Source organism: Corvus kubaryi, unplaced genomic scaffold (assembly GCF_017639235.1).
Source record: "Corvus kubaryi isolate FWS band 111438036 unplaced genomic scaffold, C.kubaryi_AGA036_p1.0 split1-131, whole genome shotgun sequence".
Classification (NCBI taxonomy): domain Eukaryota; kingdom Metazoa; phylum Chordata; class Aves; order Passeriformes; family Corvidae; genus Corvus; species Corvus kubaryi.
The window spans coordinates 16,998,746-17,025,271 of NW_024582073.1; the positions used below are offsets into that span (position 1 = coordinate 16,998,746).

Here is a 26,526-nt window from a genome sequence, read left to right on the forward strand (position 1 = left end):
AACATCATGATTCAAAATCATATTTGGTACCAGATTCTTAAGGGAGGGGAAGCATTATCTTTCCATTAATACAGAAGAAAATATGATTTTGAACATTTTAAGTAATATTGTACAGTAGAGGTTTCAAAAGGATGTGTGTGATGCTGATAAAAAAAATCGATAAAACTTGAAAATTTCTGATTCTCACACATCAGACTTTGGGCTGAGGGGTCTTGCCAGCTTTAGCTCATCTGCTTCTCTTCCAGTTAGGAGAAAGGGGAAAGCACTATCAGCTGTGAACTTGGCATGCAGACATGAAGGGGAAAACACAAGAAATTAATTTTCTACTGTGGAAACAAAGGGGAAATTGAGTTCTTCTGGAATTCTGTCATTGAATATTTAGTTTTCAGTGTTTTTCTGGTTTTACAGATAAGAAGATAGGTAAGAACTGTTAAATAGATTTATTCCGTCTTTCTTGAATGCCTTTTCTTTTTTTCTTTTGAATAATTTAAATGGAACCTCTACGTGGTTAATTAAACGTTGAGGGTGAATATTTTGTGTAATGTGTTAAGATCCCAAAAGTGCTACTGGACCTACTAAAATAAAATAAGCACTGAGAAGAAAAAGTTAGTCAAGAATATCACATCAGTTATGACAGGGGGAATTCATGAAGAAATCACCAAACCACAAAGTAATGCAATCTCTGGCCTTCTGTGAGGTATACTGGGAATTATATGAAATAGATGCTCAGTGTGGAGGTAACTGGTCTGTCATTGTTTTAAGATGGAAGGATTTGTTGGACAAATCCTGGATTCCTTTCACTCACCAAGGATACCAGAAAATAGCTGCTATGTGTTTTATTGTAAATATTTTTCCATAATTATTTAATGGTGCTTCTGTGCATTATTTTACTTTCGTGGCTTGTTTGTTATTGTTTCTGTGTTGTTAATTGTTATGGTCTAGTCATGGTTAATTATTCATTATTCATGGGATTTGTTTTCTGTGCATGCTGCCTGTGTGTTATACACATTCTCCATTTGTTTTGACTTCCGCAGCCAGAAAATGTTGTCCTGACTCTTCAGGTAACGTCTTATGGTAGATGTACAGCTTTGAAAAGAAACTAACCATGTCTGCACTGCTTCTGTTAAAACATCCATAACCATTTTTAATGTTACTTTAAATACTGTTTTTCCATCTAACCTATCTTAAAATAATGTATGCTGTCATATAATTTTTGAAGTGTTCAGCTAGCTAGAAAAAACCCCAGTAACTCTTCCACAAAATCCAGCCAAATTCTTCTTTCAAGCATGTAGTTCATATTCTTCAGAAGGAAGCACAGGTTTTAACCAGCAGTTAAAAATAATAATTAAAAGAATAGTTTTCATCCTAGAATTGGTAATTAGGGCAGAAATTTGCAGCTCTGCTAATGGTGATAGTTGCTGTATTTGGCTCAGTTGGTAATTAGGGATTGTGAAGAAGGGCATCAGCAAAGCTGGAACTAGAGCATGATTGATATCTTGTGAGAAATTGTAACTTATTTTGCAGGACAGTTACACAGCCTCAATTTCATCCTTTTGGTGCCAAGCTGCCCTTGTGCTGGTGGATCTGTAAAACAGAAGACTCAAAGTACTAGTGTGAGAATTAGTTCTCCTAAGATTGGGAAAGGAAAAGAGAAGAGAGATTTTTCAGGGAAGAAAGACCCCTGGGACGTGCCCACACTGTGCTATCTCTGTGTGCAGACACCTCCCTGGTCCGGTTTCAGCTGGGCTTTGTTTTCAGCAGAGGGAAACAGCGTGGCCAACTCACACGTTGTCCCCTGGGAGCCACACTGCCTCATGTAGGGCTGTGCCAGGGCTGCCTGGCCCAGCTTCTTGGTCCTGGGGCTCTTGCAGTGTGAAAACAAGTCAGGGTATTGCATTGCATCCTTCCCTTTCACTCCTGCCAGCTTTTGAAAGTATCCTTTTAGTTGCTGCTGCTTTGCTGTTTGGCAGCAGAATAAATGTCTTTACCTGAGAGGTCTTAAAATCTGTCTGCTTCTTCATGTTTTCCAGTCCCTAAGCAGTTTTAAATTCAGCAGTTTGGAGAAACCTCTGCCATTGTAATTGATCATCCAGAGAAATACTTCCCTTTGGGGTTCATATGAATTTTTCTACTCTTAACTGAATAAAAAGGAGAAAAAGCTAAGCGTCCTTTTCCCCCGATGAGGTGTTGCTCTAGTTAGCCTTGCTGACATTTGTGGAGCCTTTTTGGAAACAGATGTGAGAAACAGTAAATTTGTGGTCTGAGAGTTCAGATGTGTTCATTTTTAACCTGTCTCCATTGCATTGATTCACATTTACTTCTTGTGAGCCTACTGCTCTCTTAGCACTCACTCTTGTAGTTTGCCTAGCTAATACTCTAGCCAAATAATTATTAGCTATCAGTATCTACAATGTTATGTATCATTTTGTTAGAAAAGTTGTCAATTATTGACAAAATATACCAAGTCCTTAACCTCAGTAACTTAGTAGATGGTTTAGTCTGTAGTTTGATTTTTAATTATTTGCTCTATATTGATTGCAGTTACTGTGTGATACCTGCTATTACCACTATTTTTGTCTGAATTACAGGCCATCTACTATGAAATCGGTTTTATAGTCTCCGCAGCCTTGGGATTGCTATTTATTTTGTTACTGCCTCTTGTGGGACTTTGCTTCTGTATGTGTCGTTGCTGTGACAACTGTGGTGGGGAAATGCATCAAAGACAGAAGAAAAATGCTGACTGTCAGAGGAGCTGTTTTGCAACATTTCTTTTTGTTGCTTCTTTAATAATAAGGCAAGTGTGATAAAGAGAATGATATAAACCTTGGTATAGCACTTATTTTGCAGTGTCATATGACAAATAATATTGTATTAGCCTACAGGTGCAGAAATTATTTTCTTAGACTAAGTAATATTATTGCTTATTAAAGAAAATGTAACTGTATTATAAAAATGCTGCTACTGTTGCTATCCACAGGTCATTACATACATACTTAGGCAGAATGTAGGTGTGAAACAAACAAAAAACTTATGTTTGTATTTGGCAATTGACATTTTTGCCAGTCTCAAAACAGCAGTTGCAGAATGTTACATTAGAGTTGTGAACACGAGAGACTGTGTCCTGTGTTCAGTTCCCATCCCATAGAGAACCTCAGATACCACACACTGCTTTGTTCTTGGTGGTGTTGTAGTGGTAAGAAAAGCAAGTAAGTGACTTCCTTCAGTATTTGTAGTACTCCAGATAATATTACTAGTTCAAAACAATGGGTTTTCTTCTGAGTACTGAGTTGCTTAAACCATGCATGCACTCCTTGTAAATCCTGGAGTTTGCAGACATTTTTGCACTTTTGGTGTTAAGAGCATATTCCTGTGCTGGGTGTGTAATGGGTGAGGAGGAACTACAGTCAAGACTTTTTCCTGCTTTCAAAATATGTTGTTTGCTTTCAGGCTTTCTGTTTTCCTTTAGCTGCTTCTTGCTTTCACCTGCCAACTATCCCTATTTTGTGATGATATTAAAAGAAGAAACAAGTCTTTTGATCTATACAGTGACTGTTCAGTCAGATAGGACGTATTTCGTCATTTCACTGTAATCTAAATTATTTTTTTTCTATTACTGTGTGTCATGACAAACAGTGACCTTGCTTATGCTCAAATAGAGGTCAGGCTGGTATCAGATATGGGAATATGCTCTTTTCTCCCAGACATCACTAACAAACATGGCTCTCAAGAATTTGAAGACCTGAAAACTGAATGGTGTATGGTGATAGGTGCATCCCTGCCATGATGACAGGACAAATCTTCATAGTTCAAGGGTACCTTCAAGACAGTAAGTTAGTAAATTACCTCTCAGCATGTTGAAACTGGAGGTAGGTCACAGAGCCTGCCAGCTGTCTCTCCACCACGTTGCAGGATGCTGCTTTCTGGCTATAATGGCTGAGGAATGTTGCCTGTTAGTAGAGAAATTAAGAGATTGTCCCCCTTGTTGGTCTCTTTAACTTGTGCATTTGCTGCCAGCTATCCTTGTGGGATTAAGAATACCCAGCACAGGCAAATGCTTCTTCCCAGGTCATGATTAGCAGGTCAGTGATCCCTAGTGATACGCTTTCCAGAACAAAGGAAATTGCCTCTTTAATTTCTTTTTGCTTTTTTTTTTTTCTTTTCTGTGAGACATGAAGAGTATCAGATGCTTACCCTAAGGCAGAGGTTGGCCTGAGATCAGTCTGCAGGTTGAGTGGAGATGATGTCATACAACTCCCTGGTTAAGTCTCTAATGCTGTGAGTGATGTGCGTGGCAAGATAGAACTTTACAGGGCTAAAATTATTGATCCCAGACTGACTGAGGGCTCAAATCTCCAGTATGCCACTGTACAAAGGGAGATTTTCCTGCCCTTCCTGGATCTTCTTTCACGAGGGAGGAGAAGATGCCATGCCTGGATCTATTTAAGCCCATGTCAGGTTGCTCACTGCTGTGCTGTAACACAAAAGGACAGTCTTACTGGCAGCTATTTCCCCACAAAAAATACTGGAGGAAGCCTGAGGTTTGCTTAAAACTGTTTCTACATGTCTTGTACTGTACTCAAAAAGCCTCCTTGTGGATTTACCTGCTTTCCCCCAAAGTTCCTATGCAGTTTCAGCTTAGGTGGAAGGTTTACCTGCAGTTCTTCCCAAAATCACACTTCTCAAGGACTGTGCCAGAGCTGAATACATAAGCTGTGACAATAACCAAAAGAGTTTAGTCCTGTGCGAGTAAAATATTTATGGCTACTTGCAGACAGAGCCAAAAGAACGAAAACTTGAGTGATGTCCACCAATGCAGGGTTACACTGAGATGTGCAATGAAATTACTAAGGCGGGTCCTGTCATTGTTTGGGTATAATTTCAAGTTCATGCAGCACAGGAGGCCACCTTTGGGAGTAGGTCTCCCAAACCCCTGCCAAGTGACTGGAATGTCACAGACTCCTTCACCCAGAGCTGTGCTGCTTCAGAAGATGCATTTAGCAAGGCTGGCATCCCTCAGAGTACTGTGAACCCACGCCTCTGCCAGCAGAGCTTTGCTTTACAGGCACTCCTGTGGAATGTACATGTAGACAGCTGCTGGAGGGACTGGTAAGGATTTCTAAGGGGATGGACTTCTTTAGGATTACCATCTAAGTGTATGTTCTCCATCTTTTCTCTCTCTATTGCAGTGCCAGACGTTCTGGGATTCTCTCATTGAGCCTTTTTTTTTTCCTTTTTCTTTATTTTTCTAATTTTTTTTTCAGTCCTTGATACAGAGAAATGGTTCCAAACTGTCTTTCCTTGGCTGGGAAAGACAGGTTAAATGGACAGTGGAGAGTATTAGTAGGGGAAAGACACTGATTGTAGAGCTTGCAATAGACTGTGTATCTAGGCAACAGCTCTAGAAAACTCTAGTAACATGGGGATGGTTTTTCTTGTGTGTCAGGATGCAGGTTCACACTGACATATATATGCTGTTAATGTAGATTTTGGAATATTTCAGCTAGTAGATTTTAATTACGATGAACATTTCTTCTCACTTTACCACTGATGTAGTGCTCTGGTAATTAGAATGAGGTTTTAGACTCAGCTTACTGGAGTGATGTGTAAAGGAAATGTAAGTTTGGGGTTTTTGCTTTCAATTTAAAAAAAAACTCATCCAGATCTGCTTTCTGCAGGTGGGGCTTAAGGTGAGAAGTATGCTTTCCTCACGGAGGGGTATAAGAAAGAAGTCAGAAAACCTGTGATTACATATGCAGTTGTTTATCTTAATAGGCCTTTAGGGTGTCATTTTCTGTTTGAAATACTTCTTTATAGATTGAGTCAAAAATGCAGTGGCTTTGGTAGTTCACAGCTTTTATATATAAATGTTTTCTTACAAAGTAAGGTTCTATTGCTAAATAGCAGGGGATGTAGAAATAGCCTATCAAATACATAGCTAAGCAGATTTGATATTCCAGACTTATCATGGAAACAATTATATGCTTTTCTTCAAATGTTAACTGAAAGTTTAGGGACAGAGGCTTGCTATGACATCTTACTTGCTAGTCATCTGCAAGCTTAGGCAAACATGTTTTCTCTGGGAAAGAAATGTAATTTCATTGGTTCTGTACATTATAAAGGCAAGGGAGGAACGTTTGATTTTTAAGAAAGCATATATTGCAGTACCAAATTTTCTGGTAATAGAAAATGTCCTGGCTATTGAATAGAGGAACACGTAGTCAGTTTTCTGTGCCTCCAAGAGAGCTTGTGTTATAACCTCTTTCTTGAGGTGATGGATGTTAGGGAAAGCCAACTCTGGAGGAACAGAATGGTGTTTGGCATCTTGGCAAGTGCCATCAGGCTTCACATTTGTCCTCTTGGCTTTGTAGGATTGGTAATACATGTTGTTCAGAAGCTGGAAATCAACATTATCTGAAAGAATTGGTGGAAAAGTTGAAACAGAAATCTCTATCCCATTATCTTCTTAAATTCATTATCTGGTAGCGAGGAAGGGGGTATTCTTTTAATATGCGAATCAGCTCAGGGTTTCTATTCTGTGACTTGAAATTTTTTGCGAGCTCAGCTAAAGGAAAAGCTTGGGTTCCCCCCACAACTGGTTTAGTAACATTTATATCCATCTGTGAAACCTGACAGGAATCTTGAGTGTGGAATATTGGACTCCTGAAGAATTGTTTTAACAATTTGCTTAACCTGTTAAAGAAAAGGCATGTCCTTCTTATTCTGCTGTATGACTTTCTCCTCATAGCAGCTTATTGAATGTTGGCTCAAGGCTCAGTTACATAATAAATAGGTTTTTCCTCTCATGTTGTGTATTTGTTTAGTTACATCCTGAGTATAGTCACAATTGTTCTGAGTACCTTGGCTGCTTGAAGTATCTCCACTATCTTGTTTCCTCCCACTCCTTCCATTTAGGATGCTGAAGAGAAAGATGGTTGTGCTGAGCTCTTACAAAGTACTGTTTTGTTAGCTTCCAGTTGACCTTTCTGATCTCTGAGCATAACATTGAAAGGACATAAAAACACTCTCTGTCTAAAGAAGGAGGATGTGGTTATTAGCTCTGAGCCTCAGCAATATACAAATGTTTGCTTTTCCTGATAGCTTGAGATAGTTTGTCTTCTAATTAACAAAGAAAAGCTAGAAGAGTTTTGGTAGTAATTGCCATCACAGTAGAGTGAAAAGAAATAATATATTGCCTATGTCCAAAATTAAACTGCTTGCTATGCTTGTCATAGAATTATAGAATGGTTTGAACTGAAGGTTACTCAGTTCCTTGGTATTTAGGCATTCTCAGTTCTCGTTCCTCGGGAGGTAGCTGATAATAGGGGCTGCTTGAGTGTTGGTCATAGTAGAAATAAAACTATGCCATTTGCTGTAGGTTAAGTAGGAGGATATATCTGTGTGTCCCTTTGTTCCATAGTGACTTCAAGGGAGGTTAATTAGTAGTCAGTTTTGAAGATATAGCTGTGAAATTTTGGGTAGAGAAGCAACCTCTTTATGTCAAACTCTGTCATCCTGTCATGCATATTTTTGTATATTGAGAAAAATGTTAGTAAAGGAATCCTAATAGACCCGACCTGTAGCATGTAGTCTTGCCATCTCTCCCTGTAACCTGCTTTAAAATTAGACTTTTCCTTCAGAGACTATTTTTTAGAGCAACAAATTCTTGTACTTGAGACCAGTTTTACCAGGATAGCAAGCCTTTACATTGTTTGGAAAAGCTAAAGTAGGAAAAGCAAAATAAAGATGAAGGTTTAGTTTTGAGAGGAGCATCATAAATCAGGGTGTTTGCTTCTGTCTTGCCAGGATACACAAGTAATGTTATTTTAGGTTGGCTCTCCATCATTTCATTTATGTGGCTGTATTATGGCTTCCTTTGAATGAATATTCTTTGGAGCAAGAGTTATACTTATCATCTATCTTTCTCCCCATAGACAGCTTGGTTTAGGTTTTCCTTAAGTCTTATTTAAAAATACTAGTATCTAAGTCTTCTTGACACCCCAACTTAGGAAATCTGATAGTCAGGCAGGAGTACGGTACCATTTGTGTTAGTGATTCCCTTCTCCTGTGTTTGGATGTCCAAAATGGCCTTTCAGGGTACTGCCTCTCTAGTATTGAGCTGGTGAATTGCAATACAAAGTAAGAGACTGAACAAATGTGCCAACCAGAAATTGCCTGTAAAGCACCTGACTGCGGCCTCAAGGCAGTGTCCACCCTTGAGGGATAAATCCTGCCTGTGGTGACTGGATCTCAGATTTCTACTGGTTAAATCCTCAGGGTTAGGGCTTAGCCCATCAGATGGGTTTGTAGTCAGCCTGATTTTCAGGCTATTACCACTCTGGTGGTTACTCTTGTCTTTTCTGGTACTTGTCTGCAAGGTTAGCTGTTGTGAATGTGAGATGTCTAAGAACAAAATTCATCCTTCTCTTTAAGTCTGTTTTACACCAAATCTAAACAAAAAGGTAAGGTTCATGTATGATAAGAGAGCTTTGAAGTCTCTTATGGGACCTTTAATTGTCTTTTTACTTACTGTTTGTGCAGATCTGTCGTGCCATAATGAGAACTTTATGGTAAGGGGTGATCAAATACAAAATAATCATCATTAGTGCTGACAGGAAGTCTAGCTCACTTTCCACCTTTTGTTTCAGTAGCAGGAAATGCTTATTACTTTAGCCTTAATGGGGACTACTTGTGTGCTTTTGAAAGATCCATGAAGTTACGTAAATAAATTGTGCTATTATGAATAAATCTTGCTGAAGTTATCAAATGAAAAATACTGCTTTTCACAGTTAACTTAGAAGCATTTGTCAAGGTTAATGATACTTGTAAAAGAGCCTAATGTTTCTAAGTCTCATACAATTTACCTAGGCTATACACATTTTCTGACAGTACCCATGCAAATGGATTAGTAGCTGTACATTAATAACTTCAGAAGACTTTGGGTAAACATCACTTTTCCTTTGTTTTTTTTGAATTAGTAGTACAATATTGGCCCTTCTGGCTTAGTCTGCCTCATGGTGTATGTGAGAGCCTGTACTAAGAAAAAGAGAATGTGTAAATTTCTGGAGACCTTTCTTTCTTCTGATAATGTTGAAGTTTTTCTGGCTATAATTTTTTGATTCTGTTTTATGTTAGAATGTGCACTTACATTAACAAATATCTGTTATGTATGTTTTTTGTAGTGTTGGAGTGCTCTGTGCATATGCTGCCAACCAGCATTTAACTAACCAAGTCCGAGGAGCAAAGAAACTGGTTAACAGTAATTTTAAAGATCTGAAAATTTTCCTTAACGACACTCCAGCGGTAAAGAATTTTTCTTTATGGGGAATGAGGGTGGGAGGGAAGACGTGTAAATAAGAAATATTGCAGAAAATTATTCTTTCTTTCTGTTTAATATAAATCACACCTAGAGCATTTTGTTTATTCTTTGTGTGTCGGTCTCACTAAGTAAAATAAATGGTGCAAGGTAAGATGTTTTCACACAGCAGTAAGTGCTTGGGAGTTACCCTGATGGATCAGCATTCCTTGAACAACTTCAGAGCTGTAATTTGGTACTGTGCTGCTGTGATGCTTGTAGGCCCTTTTCCTCCTGCTGAACTAGTGTAGATCACAAGCAGAAGATAAATAATTTGGAAAAATAAGGTTTTGAAAGGGGAACATAAAAAAAAATGAATTACATGAAAACTTGGATTCCTTGTTGCTCTTTCCTGTTTCCTTTTATTTTGGGCATACTTCTGTGTGCTCTGGGACAGAGCCACAATAACTTATTTGCCAGGAATATTTTTGACTGTTTTTTGTAAACCTGAGTCACACTGTATTGAACAGGAAAGATTCTTTTCTTTCAAATTTTCCTTAAGAGTCCCATAAACAGTCCTCTGCATATTTTGTTTTGTGTTTGGGGGAAAAAAAAAAAAAAAGAAATGCTAGTTAGGAAGATTTGTAGACAATGTGCAATTTCAATTCTTAGTGAATTTGTAGGGGGACAAAAAGTTCTGACAGTTCCATTACCTTGACTTTCATTAGTTTTAATTATTTGAATTTAATTTTATTAATCTGTTTTAGTTTCACATGACTGATAAATTAACAATAGATGGAATTCATGCAGTTATGTGGAATCCACAAGTGTGGTAGCATCTCAGTCACAGTAACTCTGGCTGCTTTTCTGCTAACCAGGGCTGTGTGAGAACAGGAAACATCTGGGGGATACCATAAAATGTTTTCCTATCTGGAGTTGTTCCCCAAACTTGTTTGCGCGTGGTGTTGTGCCAGATGGGTGATGGAGGTGTATGGCAAGAAGTGGAGGTCATGCCAATAATCCCTCTTGAAGCAGGGCTTTTGGTCAGTCTGGAGCTGATGCTGGGGTCAATTCAGTCACATCAGAGAACACCAGAGTCCCCTTGACAGTGTGCTGGGTGCTGACAATCAGGAACATCAGAAGAGAAAATCTGTTATGTAGAAGTAACCACCTTAATAGAGAAAAAAGCGGACAATAGCTAAAATGTTAATAAAACCACTGAATGACTAAATTTAAAAGTGTCAGGACTTGAATACTTTTGCCAGAGGTTAGTCAAAGTCTCACTAAGTAGTTTTTTAGTTTCAGCGTGGAATTAGTACCTTTTCTTTTTTAGACATGGTGCTGATACAGTCATCAGCTGTATCTCCTGAGTCATTTTGCCAGACAAAGTGCATGACTATCATATATACACACACATTTGTAAGAATTTCTTGAAAGGAGAAGAATTTCAATTTTTTGAAGAAAGTTCTAGTATCCAACTAATAGGCTATAAAGCTCTGAAATTCAAACTGATGTCCTTGACTCACTGGTATGAGGTGTGTACAGCATGTAAGAGGATTTGAAAAAGAAGTCCTGTGTTAAGAGTTCATGTTACAGGAGATTTAGAGACCCTGAGTATTGAGCTATAACATTATTAGTTATACAGAATCGCCTTTTGTCTGTGACATTGTTGGAGACAATGCTAAACCTGTAGCCCTGCAAAATTTTAGTCCTTTGGTTAACCTAGGTAGACCAAAAAAATAAATAAGCAAAAATATACCTACAGCCTTCTTAGAAAGAAACTCACTTTTTTTTCTCCTGTTTTAGAAAAAGGGGTCCACTTCATACTTTGTAATTTAATTAGATTCACTGGTGTATGATCAATAGGTTGTTTTGAGGGTGGATTTTTTGCCTTCTTTTCTTTATTTCACAGAAAGTTTGAGACTGCAAGCCAGCTACACTTTGGTACACATTTGAATCATGCTTAAAATTGGAAATCCATATGTCCAAGCATGTTAACCTTTACATCACTTTAACTCAGCTGGGGTAAAATTCATAGTGCATTATTTTAACCAAGCAGAAATCAATAAGGTTATTTAATGTCTTTTCAAAATTAGTATAGATTTCCACTTGGGATTGTTTTTTATTAGCCTTTTCTCCAAACCCAGGATTTGGTGGTAACTGAGTTGCTGGTTTATATTGTTATGGTGTCTCGGTAGAGCTCAAGGCCAAATCCACTTGGGAGTAAGGAAAACCATTTGTATTAAGACAGAGCAGCTGACTCCTTTCCACAAGAGAAGCTCTGAGAGGCTGCCCAAATACAAATCAGTCTGGTTGGTGAATTGTTTCAAAATTGCCACCACATCAATGCCGTGTCTTTCCATGAAGGAGGAACTAATGCCACGAGAAAATCAAGTAACAGAGTTGAAGACATGGAAAACCTTCTTGGCCTGACTGACTTGAAACATTCATAAGGCCGCAGTTCCTGCTACTTAATATTTTTGAGCTGAATCATTTGCCACAGAGATATTCCAATTAAGTAGATGTCCCATTTAGACACTTTTTTTAATGTGCAGTTCTACTAAGCAAATAAAATACTTAGTTGAAAACAGAAGGCCAGTGTTTGGAGAGGTTGCACAAATATTTTGATTGTTTCAAAGTGACAATTTGACACATTGAAAAGCATTACTTCTTTTTTCAATTCTTTTAATAGTTTTTTTTAATCATCTTCTTCTCAGCAAATTGACTACTTGGTGAGCCAGTACAACACTACTAAGGATAAAGCACTCTCTGACCTAAATAGTAAGTACTTTTATTTAAAGGGGGTTAGCAATGTGTATTTAAAAGCTTCAGTAAGATGATGTAATTAGCTCATAGTGCAAAGCAAAACTTTATTTATGAGAATACAGTTTTCAAATGGAAGTGCTATTCTCAGTGATAAGTGAGACTAAAATCCTTTTCACATACAGTGTCTCAGAGATGGTATAATGTGTAGTATTTCCCAAAATAAATGTATTTTATTGAATTATTATGCAATAATCCAGGCTAATATTTTATTTTCCTTTTAATTGGTCAGTAATCACTAATACTTAAAGCATTGGTTGAAATATTTTTCCTCAGTTTTTAAATTGGAGCCAAATATCAAGGAACAGAGCTACTAGCAGTTGTGATAGTTCCAGTGAGAGAGATCTCTGTGTATTTTTCTTGTTCTACCTTTGTCCTCTGTTTAGCTAGGAGTTGAGGTATAAGCTTATCTTCTTTCTAAAGCTGCTTAATGTATTTGCCATTTCAGAATGAGCAGCTGAAGAGCAGGAGATAAAACTTGTAGTAGAACTGCTGCACTTTCCCCTTCAGCACAGTTACAGTATGAGGCATCACTTTTAAAGCTCTCAGTAAACACAAACAACCAGAAAACGCATTTCTTTCTTTTTAAATCTAAGATTCACTTTCCAAAATTCCCAATAGAATGGGCTGGCCATAGTCAGTACACATTATGATTCAAGGTGCATTGTTAGCAGTTGGTAATAAATGCATACAGGTTTGCATTGATGAAATGAGGGATTGTTTCTGGGCTCAAACTGTGCAACTGTGGCATTGTGCCACTTACAATAAATTGAATTCTATGCCCAGAATCTCTGCTTCTGTGTAGGTTTAAAATGTATTTTAAAGGTAGTTTTCAATGCAGCCAACTTGGCATACCCAAAGGTTAATGTGTCTTATCTGTGTGAGGCTTTATTGCACACTGAATATGCTTGTGAAAGTAGTAGTAGCAGTAGTTAAGTAGTCTTCCTACTTAGTTCTCAGGAGGAACACTCTGGTCTAAAAAAATAGATGTAATCTTTAAGTCTGTGATAACAATAACAATAATAATAAAAAATTGATATTTGCATTTCAAGTATTAGTTTGAACCTTCTTAGCCACTCCAAATGGAAATTTCAAATTAAATGTTTATTTGTTCTCAAGGCCAATTTATGATGTTAGTTAACAGAACCTAGGGGGAACTGTTATGAGAGTAATCAACAAATAAAGATAGCTTTTATTTTCTTGAAATACCAGGATTAAGTGTGTGACACCTGGGGTGCTTTTTCTAAGGGATTTTCTAAGGATTTTTTTTCTAAGGGAATCAACAGTAGCAGAAACCTCTAGAGAACTGTAGATGAGTTCAGTTTGCCCACCCTAAAGAAATGCTGAAAAGTGTTTTCTGCTTGGTAAAAATTCTCATCCCAAGCCAGACATGATAGTGCTGACAGTAAGGGATGCTTTTGTACCATGCAATATTCCCATCTCATCAAAAGGAAAACAACTGAAAAATCAGTTTACTGCGATCTGAAAATGGAGAGGACCCGGTCATCACCTAAAGGATGCGTCACATAAAAATGTTTCAGCCAAATCTGCTCAGTGTTTCTCTGTTGCTTTGCTGAACTAAGGTTTATTTCTGTTTGTGGGCAGTGAGACTGGAGGGTTTGGAGGCAGGGGTAGCTGTGTCTGTGAGTATCTGTGCTGGATGTACTGCATGAGGGTGCAGGGGCTGGGGATGTGGGCTTAACATGCTTAAGGGATTTCAGCAGAGCTAACTGGCAGGTCTGGCTTGTGGGTGACCTTGATGTTGCTGGATACACAAGGAACAGGAGAAGGGAAAAGAACCCATTCTTTAGTTTCTCTTGCGCTATGAAAACACAGTGTATAGTGAAAGAGTATGGCACAAAATTCCTGTCCAGATGCTGGACCTCTTTAAGATAAATTGTGGAAAAATCCTATTCCCAAAAAAGTAGTAAATGTAGTGAAATATATATTGTGGAGTTTGTTGAAACTCTTGTGTGTCTTTACCTGCGTGGTCAAGTGTTGCTGAATATTTTCCACCATATTTTGATTTACTACTTTCATTTATAGGCCTGTAGCTAGCTAAAGCAGAGCTGCATCCCTGCATTACCTTCTGTCACTTTAAGTTCTGACTGTCAGGCCTTAGAAAAATTTCAATAATATATGTGTATTTATATATGTATATTTCTTCATATGTGTATATATATATGAAATTGTATGTATAAACATACATATATGTATGTATACAGTATATGTATTTGTTAAGTAAGAGTCTGACAGCATGTAGTTTGAGACAGTTTAAATTGAACCATGTATAATGTGGGGGTTTTTTTATCTCTCCATACTACAGATGTTGGACCTGTGCTTGGAACCAGAGTTCAAGAACAGCTGGGAAAAGAAGTACGTCCTGCACTCGATGCAGCTCTGACAATGGCAGGAGGTAAAGGTGTACATGTTGTTGTATAACGTTCTGTTGCCATGGTAAAACAGGCACAGCATGGAATAGCTTTATGCATGAGTCAACTTACCATTTTTCTACATGCCTTGATGTTTCTTTGAAACTGAGGATTTCAGACATCTTAAGATTCATAAATACCTTTAAAAACTAAATCAAAATTTACATGCTATTGTTGATACTTAGTTTTGGCAGTCATTGAAAAGAGATGAAATTTGAATTTCCTGCTCCAGGTTGCTGTCCCTTTCTGTTGAATAATAAGGGATGCTAGGAAAACTGTCCTTTCAGAGCTACATAATTACTGTAGCCATAACTATTTACAGATTAGTGTTCGACAGGTCAGGGATTTTCTTCTGTACACTGCCAAGATTATTACGAGGCTGCTAACCAGCATTTCTTCATTGTATCTTTGAGTTTGGCATTACTCATTCTTAGTTCTCTCTCCCTTTGAAGAAAATATTCCTTTACTATTTTTCCATTTAAGGCTTCTTTTTTCAGGAATCAGGTACAGCTTACAGAGCAAAGGGAACACACCCATGAACTTGAGTCACTTTGGTTTTGGTTTTTTTTTTCACCCATGAATTCCTTCTCATTCACTTGTCATCGTTCTCCTTTTTTTTGCTTTATTTCTCTTATTTGTCTTGAAGTCAAAGTGGAAAGGGCTATCAAAGGTAAAAACCATGATAAAACCTTGTGTGGTGTGAAGTGCACTTTATTTTAGTAACTTTGTGTATTTTTAGTAGTGTCTGTGTGGTTCTTCGTCTACTAAACACCTGTTCAGTGTTTGGGGTACTTTTCATTTCCTTTTGTTTGTTTGGTGTGATTGGGACAGAATCTAAAGCCAGATGCTCATTAATGCTTGCCTGATGCAACATGATCTCCTTACCTTTCATCCTGCAGCTATATGATTTAGGAGTTGAATTATAAGCAAAATACTGAAAATCCAATTTGATGGATATGGGCTTTTAGTTTCTAATGACCAAATGTTAAAGTTCTTTACTGAAACTGCTGAGGAAGGAGAGATGGGGAAAGGGTAGAAAAGTAGGAAGTGGATGAAATCTCAATAAAAGTAACAACCTGAGCACATTAATTCTTTGTAGGAAAGCACAAGTGATGTGTTCTTATGTGCAATAAAACACATGTAATAAAGTACATATTCTGTGCTAGAGGGTTTTTCTGGGAGGGAGGCAGTAATTTAAATCAGTATTGTTAAGAAGATCGTATCATTTATGCATATACCCTTTCTCTTCATATGTGTATCTCTAGGCTGCTTTCTAACAAAAGCATTTTTTAAAAAATTTCATATCCTTGCAGCCATCAGAGAAACGAAGGAAGCTCTGGAAAATGTGAGTGTCTCTGTAGAGGTTTTGCAGGAGGGAACAGAGAGACTTCATGCCAACTTGACAGATGTTAAAATGCACCTAAGCAACACCCTCAGTGACTCTGCATGCAATGCAGCTCAGGCTGCTTCAACTTGCAATATCATCAGGAATTCATTAAGTCAACTGAACATCAACGCCAATTTTAGTGGGGTAAGATCTTTTAATAATATTTTTCGGACTCTTAGAGTGTGATTGCCTTGAATAAGCCCATTAGTATTTCTGCAACTCAGTGGCTTGGTGTGTGCTGTCACTTCTGAGATAAGTGACCTTCCCTTTTTCTGTGTTTCTGGGTAATTCCAGTCACTGTTTTCATCTTCTGTGTAGAAAAGGATAAAATGTGTGTGTCTTGGGGTGACTAAATTTGTTCCGGTTTGGCCAAATTTAGAAATACATCCTCTGAGAGGAGGCAGGTTACAACCACACACAGGAAAACGATAATGATGCTAAATAACAAAACCTCTCGCTCTGCTGAGAGAAACCTGGGAAAATTTCAGAGTCCTTCCGTAGATGTCTCTCTCCCCCTCCTTGGAGCTGGGACGGTGTGGTGGACCCACCTCGAGGGCCAAGGCCTTGGTGGAAAATCCTCCCGATATATTCTGATGTTGAAACAGTCCAGCAGAGAAAAAAAAAAAAGGAAAAAACAAATTCCCAGGAAATCAAAAATTCAGCTCTCTGTCTCTCTCCAGAGAAACAAAAAGGAGCTGAAAAAACTGATGAAAAGCAAACGGGGTACTTTCCCCACTCTCGCTCTGCTGCCGCAGCTGAACACAGAGCCGTCGCTATCTCTGTGTCCTTGAAAACATGAAAACAAACTGCTTAGAAAGTTCCCTCGGTTTTGTCTCTCCCTGCTCTCAGGCTCGGTTTAAAGGCACAGAAAGGCACAAAATTAATTTCTGGACATGGGGCAGCGATAGGGGATATACATCACAAAGTCACTCCAAGACAGTGTGTCAAGCAGCTATGTTAAAGTGCTGCTCTGCGCAGTGAAATAACCTGCTCTCCCAAAAACGCTGAGGGTTGGCCTTTGCTTTTGTACAGCAAAGGTTTCATGAATGTTTTAGGAAGATTCTACTACAGATCACTCTAGTTTCTTTACCCTTTCTCCTAACTTTGAAATATTTACTGAATTAGCAAAACTGCTACTTCGATGTGATTTAGGCATGCTTTTTCCTTCCTAGTTGCCGGGCGTGAACTCACAGCTTGCAAAGGTCAATGATGTCCTTAAAATAGACCTTTCTAGTCTAGTTCAAAAGGTACGTTTCTTGACAGATTTTTAAACTGTTAATTAATAAACTGGGCTATGTGTATCACTTGTTTCCCCTTAGTTTCTCAGGCAGAATTCTTTTGTTGCCACCTCAGCCTGCTTCTTGGTGGATATCTCTCATTGTTTGGCCAAGATTTAGCACTTGAAAGTATGAATGTAGTGCATTGTAGCTCCAGGATACTACAGATCTAAAATGTATTGTCAGTTGTCTGCTTTAAAGAACAGTCCTTAAAAAATGAAAAGGCAGACGCGTGGATCCAGTAGTATGCTCTCTACTTTTTGGTTCAAGCTAAAGAAATAAAAAAATCCATGATCTCCTGTATTTTTATTGTATTGATTATTGTATTTTATTGATAAAATTATACTTCTGTATAGTTTTATTGTATTCCAGCTATTTGAAATATTTATTTCAAATTCTTTATGCACATATTTAACATTAAATCTGGTGTAATGGACCAAGTGTAATTGCTATTAGTATTTTTGCAAGACTTTCCAAATAACACTGTGATTTTCACCTAGAAAAAGAATGGCTTAGTTTGAGCAGTTGAAAAATCTAGGAATCTGAAAACATGTGCTAGGAATAGAAAGCACTTTCTGAAACCAAAGGCTGTGTGTCGGGGTTGAGATGCCTTCCTGCTTCTGAAGTGATCAGGCTTGCAGGGAGTAAGGCTTAAAGCATCCACTGCAATGGCTTCTCCTTTCTGTCCAAATGAGCTACTGAGCTTGGCCCCCATGGTGTGGACCCCTTCTTTCCCCTTCTCACTGAAGAAGGCATTGAAATATCTTTAGAGGCAGTTGGATTTCATTGTTTGTAATATGCATTTCATGTTTGGAAGGCACAGACTTGCAAACAGGTGTTGGGCTGGTACAGAGTAACTCCTTTCACTTTAACTCCTTTCACTTAGTGAATCTTCATATGTATGTTCTGGCTTTTAGATGAGATAGATCTGGCAGGCAACAAAATTTGAGATGATTGTGACTCATTCATATGTATTTAAATATAGATTTTTTTTTTTCCAAAGAATATTCTGGAGACAAAACTGAATCTGAAATATACTTAGAGTTCCTATTTTACTTTCACCTTTTCTAATATGCAGTAATAAAACCATATTTTTCTTAGTATTACCATATACATTTTAGTGTGTGTGTACTTTTGATCCTTGAATAAAGGGAAAAAAAACCTGCAAACAATTTGTCACTGAGAAATATGCCATATTTTTTTTACCTTTTATTCCCAGGGTTATGCAGCATTTAATGATACTCCAGACTTGGTGGTGAATCAAACCAGGAACATTTTATCGGGTGAGGACAAACTATCTTTTCACTTTATTTAATGTTTTTATTTTCTTTTATTGGTAATATTTCCTTGGCTAAATATCATTAAAAATGGAAACGTAGAACTTAATTTTCTTTTAAAATTTGGTGCTAGAGGAAAACAAAAATGTAGAAAGCAGCTGTGTCTTGGTGAGGACCCTAAATTAAATCTAAAAATAGACCATATGGTATTTTATGGAGGAGTTTTATCTGTTAGGTTTTTTACTGCTGAAGTAATGAGAAATCCTGTGATCCTCACTTTACACTGATGCTTTATTTGGTTGAAAAACTAATTTTCCTTGACCGATGCGTTTGTGACATATTTAGGAGTGTGATGTTAGAAAAGCTGAACCCCCCTGCTGCTGTATTAAAATGCAGTGGATGGTGAAGTGGAAGTCAAAATATGCCTTAAGGATAACTTAAATGGCTGTCTCAGTTGTTTTGTTACTCGGGCTTTACACTTTTTGCTCTTTGACTGTACCTGTGTGGTAGTACAGCGTATGTATACTAACCTGTTTTAATTTTTGTTCTTGCACTGTGGACCTGTTCTGCATTATATAAGCAGCTGTTCCTTGTAAGTTTTTCTGGCTTGTTTTTTTTTCTTCCTCTCCTGGGCACAGTAAAGCACAGTATAGATATCAGCATAGTGTACTGTGTGGAGTTGCCTGTAATGAGCTGGTTTTCTAGAACTGAATTAGGAAATTACACTTTGAATTAGGAAATCTAGAGCAGATTTACTCATTTTCCATATCTGAGACATCTCAGACAAAACATCTTAATTTATCTTTTTGTAAATTATTGGGGCATTGCTTATATAAAAACTGAGTTTGAGTTACAAAACTGAGTAAAATAAATAGGTTTACTAGAAAAAAATTGCCTTTATCTGTTAAACTAATTGCATTTAACTTCTAAAACAACTGTGATTTGTTACCTGGTTGGATTTGAGGGGTAATCATCAAAACAGACAAAAACTTGTCCAGTTGTTTTTTGAGAAAGAAGGAAGTGTTGCCTACTACAAAATTACAGCCTGCAGTTACGCATCCTGCTCTTTCAAGTATGTTTCCAGTTAAAAGAAGGGAAGAGTATAGAGAAACTCCATTTTACACATTGACAATATGTATAATAAGTGAATTAATCGTATCTTTGTATATCTAAATAGTGTCTATCTAAACTGTAAGTAGAGGGTAGCATGATTGGTCATAATCTGCGGGCAAAATGGCTTAATGGATTGTTACCTCAGGAGTGTTGCTAACTAACTGGAATGAGTTCATTAAGTAATCTCTTTTAATAGAATTGAAAATAACTAGTATAGATTCTCAATATAGACAGTCCAATTTCTTTCAGAGTGTTATATTCCCAAGGCATGGAATTTGAATAGATTTTGTTCTTCACCTTTATAAACTTAGTGGCTAATTGTCTTGTTCAGTGTTGCCATTTGCAATATTGCATGAAAAGCAAGATTTAAGTTGGGTAGATAAAAAGTGACACATTCATTACAATGAGAGGAAAGAGGAAGAACTCTGGCTCAACATCTACATCTTTCATCGTTAAGCTGAATGCTAAAAACAAAGTGTGCATTTTGAAATGCCATTGTGCTACTTCAAAGCTTGATGCTTTTGTTGCCTGCTTGTGTCTTTCTTACATTTGTCTTCATGGCTTGTTTGTTACATGTGGCAAATGGCTTAATAGCATTTTATAATGCATACATGGAATGTAAATTTCCTCTATGGATCTGTAACAGTGAAATATGTTTGTTCTTTTAGATATCAAAAGTGTGCTGGAATCCATTGGTTCAAATATTACTACCTTCACAAAAATGCTCCCTGTTCAGAAGATTATAGCAGATTTGATGGTGTATCTTACACAGAGTGAGGCATATGTTCAAGATTATTTTCCAGTCATGGAGCAGTACGATTTCTACAGGTATGTACAAGAAATGACGCAGGACTGAGGCGCTACCCACTGTTAATACTTCATAATATTTTACTGTTCTGAAAAGGCAAGTAAACTATTAATGATGAACACAGTGAAGAAAAGTTGCTATAAAGCAGTTGTTTGGTACTGGCATTTTGGTAAAAGCCAAAAATGCAGCTAATCAATATCTGGGTTCTGTTTCACCACAGAGCAGGAGGTAGTTTCTACTCTGTAGACCTTCGGGTCTTTTTCAGGAACGATAGATACAGGTAGATGTCAAAGATGTAACACCCAAAGGAACTGATTGTTTCATAATGCCAGGGTGACCTTTTATCTAGGTCTTGTTTTCATTGAGTTGCTGGCAAATCGTGAGGGTGTAGGACCAGAGAGGCCTTAAAGCCCATCTGTTGTTACTGCACCTTTTGTACTGCAGAGGAGGAGTAGCAGGGATTCCGCTTCACACCTTGTAAATCTTTGTGCACCTGTGCTTGCCCCTACTGGTGTAGTACTTGTCTTCGTGGTTGATTGCACCTTGAGAAAAACATACTCTTTGAGACTTTTGTGTCTCTTATAGTTGAGTAACCTCATATTTTGAAGTGTAAAGCTTTTCATTTCATACCATCTATCTTTGTCCAGTTTAGTCATTTCGGTCCTCAAGTTCATCAAATTCTCCCTACATTTTGTTTGATACTTGAGTTGACTTTATAATCAATACTTGCTTCTGTGTTTGTGTCATAATCAGTTCCACTGCTGCAGAATGTGTGTTGCTGGCTTTAATGCTGTGATAAATGAAAGTGAACAGAAGACTGAACCTTTAGAAACTTGCTTAGAATCTTACCTGTAGCCCATTTCTTATCTGACAGTTTTTGTGGTGAGCCTTAATTTGACAAATTTATTGATATTTTCTTTGAAACTTATTCTGCATTTAATCAAATAAACATGTTGTTTTATTCTGCTACAGAGAACATTATCTCATTTACATGGCATGTAAATGCCGGTTTTGTCAAACCTAACCTAACAGTACTTCAAGTACAAATGAAACCAATAAGCCTGTAGTTGTTCAAATTACTTTCTATCTATTCCTTTCTTAATTACAAGTGCATTATATGTAGTTCTTAATAAGTCTCCTTTTATAAATATGCCTGTCAGCATTCATGTTTTCCTTCTTATTGGCTGTGGTTGTTCATTACAATATTTCTTTTACAGATTTTTCTCTACAAAAGTACAGGGAAGAGAAAAGGGAACTTAAAAAATAAAAGCTGGAAGAAGTGACAACAGAAGGGAAAAAGAAATGCAGAGGGAATTGGGAGAGGATGAAAGGATAGATATGTAATGTGTGAATAGATGGATATTCTCCAGCTACCTGGACAGATTGAACTGTTATGTGATGTAATTAATAAAAATGAAAGTTCATTTCCTGTCCAAGATCTTTCTCCTGATCAAGTTCCATTAACTGTTTCATACACTGATAGCAGTCCAGCACAAACACATAAAGCCTAGGTTTTTACAACCTTAAATATAATTATTTACAATTACAAGTCTGACACGGTGTGCAAAATGTTAGTAAGCCTCACAGTAAGAGCAACTGTGTACTTCATGACCAATGGCCAGTCCACATGCATAAATTTTTCCATTGATTGTTGAATTACCGTTTGAACATCTGCTTCCTCTGAGTAATTGTGTGCTCCACTTGGAGCACTTTGACACTTCAGCACAGTCCACCTGCAGTAACTGGGGTTGGGAACACCTTGTTCCTGTGGCGTTTGTTCCCCAGTCCTTCAGTAGCAGCTGACTGCGATCCAGCAGTGACTGTGGGCTGGCCCAGAATACACGCTAGTGTAGCAAATTATTCTTCTCTCTGCTGACACAGAACCACAAGTGGGACATTTGGGAATAGAGTATTGCATGATGTCTCCTGAAGGTCTCCAGCATGTTCTTTGTGTGAAAATAACCAAGACCTTTATGTTTTATTCCTTAGGTGGCTGGGTTGTCTCATTCTGTGCTGCATGGTGGTCCTGATTCTGGTCTTTTACTATCTTGGATTGCTATGTGGCACCTGTGGTTATGATAAACATGCTTCTCCAACAACCAGAGGCTGTATCTCCAACACTGGAGGAAACTTTCTTATGGCGTAAGTTTCACTTACCGGTGAAAAAGGGAATAAAGGCACCTGTAGGAGGTTGGTTTGGTTGAGTTTTTGAAGGACACAGATATGAAAAGAATTTGGTTTGTTACATAGGTATATCTGCAGAGAAAAAATAGAAATAAATATTGATTTCACATGCTTTCACTGAGGGACTTGGGGATTTGGGGTTGTTCTTTCATTGAGGATCACGGCTGAAGGATAAAACCTTTGAATCTACCATTGTAAGGTGAGTGCTGTGGCTAATGAATTTCTGTGCAAGCCTCTTTGGAATCTGTAAAAACGGGGACAGACAATAGAATATATTAGGGGAAATCCAAAACTTTTTAGTAGACTTGAACATTTGGTCAAAATTTTAAGAAAAGCCATGCAAGGAGACAAAAGCATTTGACCTTCTGAGAGCGTTTCTGGATGTTTGGGGTTGAAAAGTGCCTTGGAGTGGTTTAATGTAGTTTCTGCTGAGTGCAGGGGAAGATAACATATGAAAGTCTAAAATTTTTTTGAGAGCACAAGGCTAGATAGTTGAGTTTAAAAAAGAAAATTGTATGGTTTTGTGGCCCTTAAATGTAATTCCTCAAACAGTTTGCATGCCCAATGCTAATGTGAGGTTTCAAATGCATTTTAGCTGAAGACTTTACAGGTCTGAAACATTTAAGATGTTTCACAGGGCAAGAACGTATTTGAAACAGAGCAATTTCAACCATCAATCAGTTTTCATATCTGTTATAGCTGCTAACTGTTGGCTTCACTATTGCCCCAAGTATGTATATATATGTGTATGTATATGTATACACACTGTGTTCTTATAAAGCAAAAACTTCTTTTTCAGTGGTGTTGGATTCAGTTTTCTTTTCTCCTGGGTGCTGATGGTTGTAGTGGTGCTCACTTTTGTCACAGGTGGAAATGTAGAAAAATTGGTCTGTGAGCCCTTTGAAGATAAAAATTTATTCAAGGTGAGATTATTCATGTTATTAAACAATTAATAGAATCCCCATGAGTCCCAGTGGTCGTGTCAGTTCTTTATGGCATGTCGTTTCTATAGGACACTTAGAGTGAGTTTGGATCTGGTTTTACTTCCTCCTTACAAACCAAATAGAGACATTCATCCTTTCTTGGTTTAATTTACTTTGCATGCCTGTCTTCTTTTGGAGACAGATTTTTCTGATTCAGTTGTTCCTTGGTAATGGAGAGGTTTAATATTTGTTTTCTGCACCAGAGAGTTTGAATTCACTGTTTTGCTTGTATTTTCCTTAGTGGGTGATAAGCTTATATGTGGTTATGTGTCAAAAGACCACATATGAATAAATACTTAAGGAAACTTGGAATTATAGTAACATTATTGAATTTTGTCTTCTAGGTTTTGGATACACCTTACTTACTAAATCAGCACTGGAAAAACTATCTTGCTGGCATCATCTTTAAAAATCCAAATGTTAACTTGACTTTTGAAAAAGTGTACAGGTATGAGAGTTATGATTAAGATGTAATTCAGTTCATATTTAACTCTTTTTTATTCCATTCAATTTACACATACTGGTTTTATGGTATCTTTTATGCTTCATATTTCAGGCACATCCAAAATTCACACATGTTCCAAAAGACATTCTGATTTTCTAGTGATTCACAAGCAAAAGCAATTTGTTCCTGTATATGAGTTATTAGAGACAGTCAGCATAGTACTGTATGACAATACAGTCAAGCTATTTGATAAAATACTTTGCATCTTTCAGAAACTGTTAATCACTTCTCTTATTGACTGAGCTTCAAAAAATATAATCAGTATTTTTTTTTCTAAAGGACTGATTTTCTTAGAATAAGAAAACATTGTTAATCATTCTGTTAATACTTGATCCTCAAGGTGTTTTTTAGGCTGATCTGTGTATTTGTATTTTTTCAGTGATTGCAAGGAAAACAAAGGAATTTATACTTCCCTTCACCTAGAGCATTTGTTTAATATCAATGAGCTTTTAAATATTAGTATGGTAAGTAAAGAAACTATGAGTGAGTGCATGATTCTGAAGGATATTGGCTCTTAAAACACCATATAGCACGTCGTGGTTTTACAGGATTTTGATTTTTATTCACAAAACATCCTGCAGGGAGGCAAGAGCTGTTCAAGCTAATCTGAAAGAAGGAATTCTACTTACAAATGAAGTATTTTTTACTAGTCTCAGTGGGCCATGGAAGATTTTCTGATGTGCTTTTTTTATGTGCTGATAATAATGGTTTTTTTTAACTTTGAAACTTGCATGGAGGGTTGAAGTCTGTTTTCCAAAGGCTGCTTATGGTGTTCAGTGACGGTCTTCTTTTTATATAAATGCCTGTATTGGTGTCTTCTCCTCTGATTCCAGTCAGATTTATGTTGATCCAGGATATACCTTGGTTCTAGAAATTCTGGTGTTGGTTGGAAGTAGTTGGGATAAAATAGTCTTTTCAGTTAAGCTGTAATGATATATGACTACACTGTCATTACAGAACTGTACTAATTTTGGGGTTGCCTTTAATACCTGTCTTCATTACAGCAACCCCCTGGGGATACATGTTCCATTCTGCCAGGCATTATACCCACCTAATAGATATAGTGCCTGCCCCAGATAATATATGATGAAAATGAACAAGGAAGATTCACTAAGAGGGAAAATTATTTTGAGTTTTCACGATGGACTAATGGAGGAGGCTGCAAAGGAAGTCAGATTTTCAGACTCCTCAGCTATAGCTCTGCAGCCTCTGTGGGTAACGTAGTTTGGGTGCAGTGCAGGAGGAGTTCAGGTAACATTAACCAATCACGTTTAGTCACCACTAAAGATATTTAGAGGAGTGTCTGTCCTGGCCACAACTGAGATACTGACTTCTCTAGATTTCCTTACTTAGGGCCAGGGGTAGAACTTTATATTCTTAAAGGATAACCTTTCCTGGAGAGATGTTAGTTAAAACAGAATGGAAGGCAAGTAATCCATTGGTATGAAAGACGCAAAGGCTGGTTAGAACATGGAGTGGCTAAGTACTGTGGATACTGCAGGGAAGGGAAGAACATTACCACCAACATTACCTAGTGGATTCTGTTGAACTTAATTACACTGACGTGAGCAAAAATCAGTGTGTGCTTCTTCATGGAAATGAGGAGGCAGCAAAAGCAGGGTGCTTTGGGCAGGGGCTATAGCAGAATCTGTGCTGGTTGCAAGCTACTTTTGTACTTTCTTTTGTTTCTCTCTCAGTATACAGAAGATGTAGCACTTAGAATTGAACACATTCAGATAAACCTCAGCAAAATCATTCTGCTGGATGAAATTGGGAAGGAGAATCTTCTGAATTTCAGCTCTTCAGGAATAGATGGGATAGACTTCTCAGCATATTTGACAGAGGTGAGACTGTAGTCAACTAGAGACATGACTGGGACAAAATATAAAGTAAAATGTTTGTTTACCAGCAGGCGAAACAGCAAAATCTGCTTTAGTGTGAAACATCATGTTTTGGAGGATCATAAAAATTGGGAAAAAAGCACTTGAGAAATTAAGGTCAATATATATAAAAAAAATAAAGAGTAGACAGAGTAGGTGGTGTAGTTAAGTGCAAACTGTCTGTAAATGCAATAACAACATACTCCTTTTCTTACTGCTCACATCTTGTTTCAGATCAATAAAAGTGTTACCAAGGTTGATCTTCTCTCATTTGCTAATGATTTAGAAGCAAGAGCAGACCAGCTGGTAAGTTCAATTCAGCAATATAATACATAAAATGTATCACTTATATACCATGTAAGTATAATAACATGGCAAGATAGACTTTATATGAGAGAGTTTTCGTACTTCAAACATTGAGATACATGGTATAATGTCATGTAAGGAAAAACACTGAAGAACAGTGTAGCAAATGAGCTGTATTTTAAATGTTGCTTTAAATTGGTTTTTGTATCCTCTTGTACATTTTCTGCTTTGAAAGTGTATTTTCCTAAATTCCACTCTT

The 26,526-nt window shown here is 37.4% G+C and overlaps 1 protein-coding gene across 20 annotated transcripts in view; it reads left to right on the plus strand.

Annotated features, from left to right (window-relative positions):
- PROM1 (prominin 1) overlaps positions 1-26,526 on the plus strand; it is a 65,138-nt gene that overhangs the window by 26,698 nt on the left and 11,914 nt on the right. For 9 of the 20 annotated variants that reach the window (XR_006020462.1, XR_006020463.1, XM_042052937.1 and 6 more), the window contains exons 4-20: positions 1,035-1,061; positions 2,589-2,794; positions 9,180-9,300; positions 12,010-12,073; positions 14,442-14,531; positions 15,194-15,217; positions 15,861-16,078; positions 17,107-17,181; positions 18,431-18,494; positions 19,069-19,080; positions 20,270-20,429; positions 22,399-22,551; positions 23,393-23,516; positions 23,921-24,024; positions 24,461-24,545; positions 25,779-25,925; positions 26,196-26,267. Coding sequence is in view for 18 of the 20 variants with exons in the window: in XM_042052937.1 (XP_041908871.1) it covers positions 1,035-1,061; positions 2,589-2,794; positions 9,180-9,300; positions 12,010-12,073; positions 14,442-14,531; positions 15,194-15,217; positions 15,861-16,078; positions 17,107-17,181; positions 18,431-18,494; positions 19,069-19,080; positions 20,270-20,429; positions 22,399-22,551; positions 23,393-23,516; positions 23,921-24,024; positions 24,461-24,545; positions 25,779-25,925; positions 26,196-26,267 (1,746 nt within the window). In the remaining 2 variants the exon portion in view is untranslated. The remainder of the gene's footprint in view (positions 1-1,034; positions 1,062-2,588; positions 2,795-9,179; positions 9,301-12,009; positions 12,074-14,441; positions 14,532-15,193; positions 15,218-15,860; positions 16,079-17,106; positions 17,182-18,430; positions 18,495-19,068; positions 19,081-20,269; positions 20,430-22,398; positions 22,552-23,392; positions 23,517-23,920; positions 24,025-24,460; positions 24,546-25,778; positions 25,926-26,195; positions 26,268-26,526) is intronic. The other 11 variants (XM_042052943.1, XM_042052944.1, XM_042052948.1 and 8 more) reach the window with 7 other exon arrangements.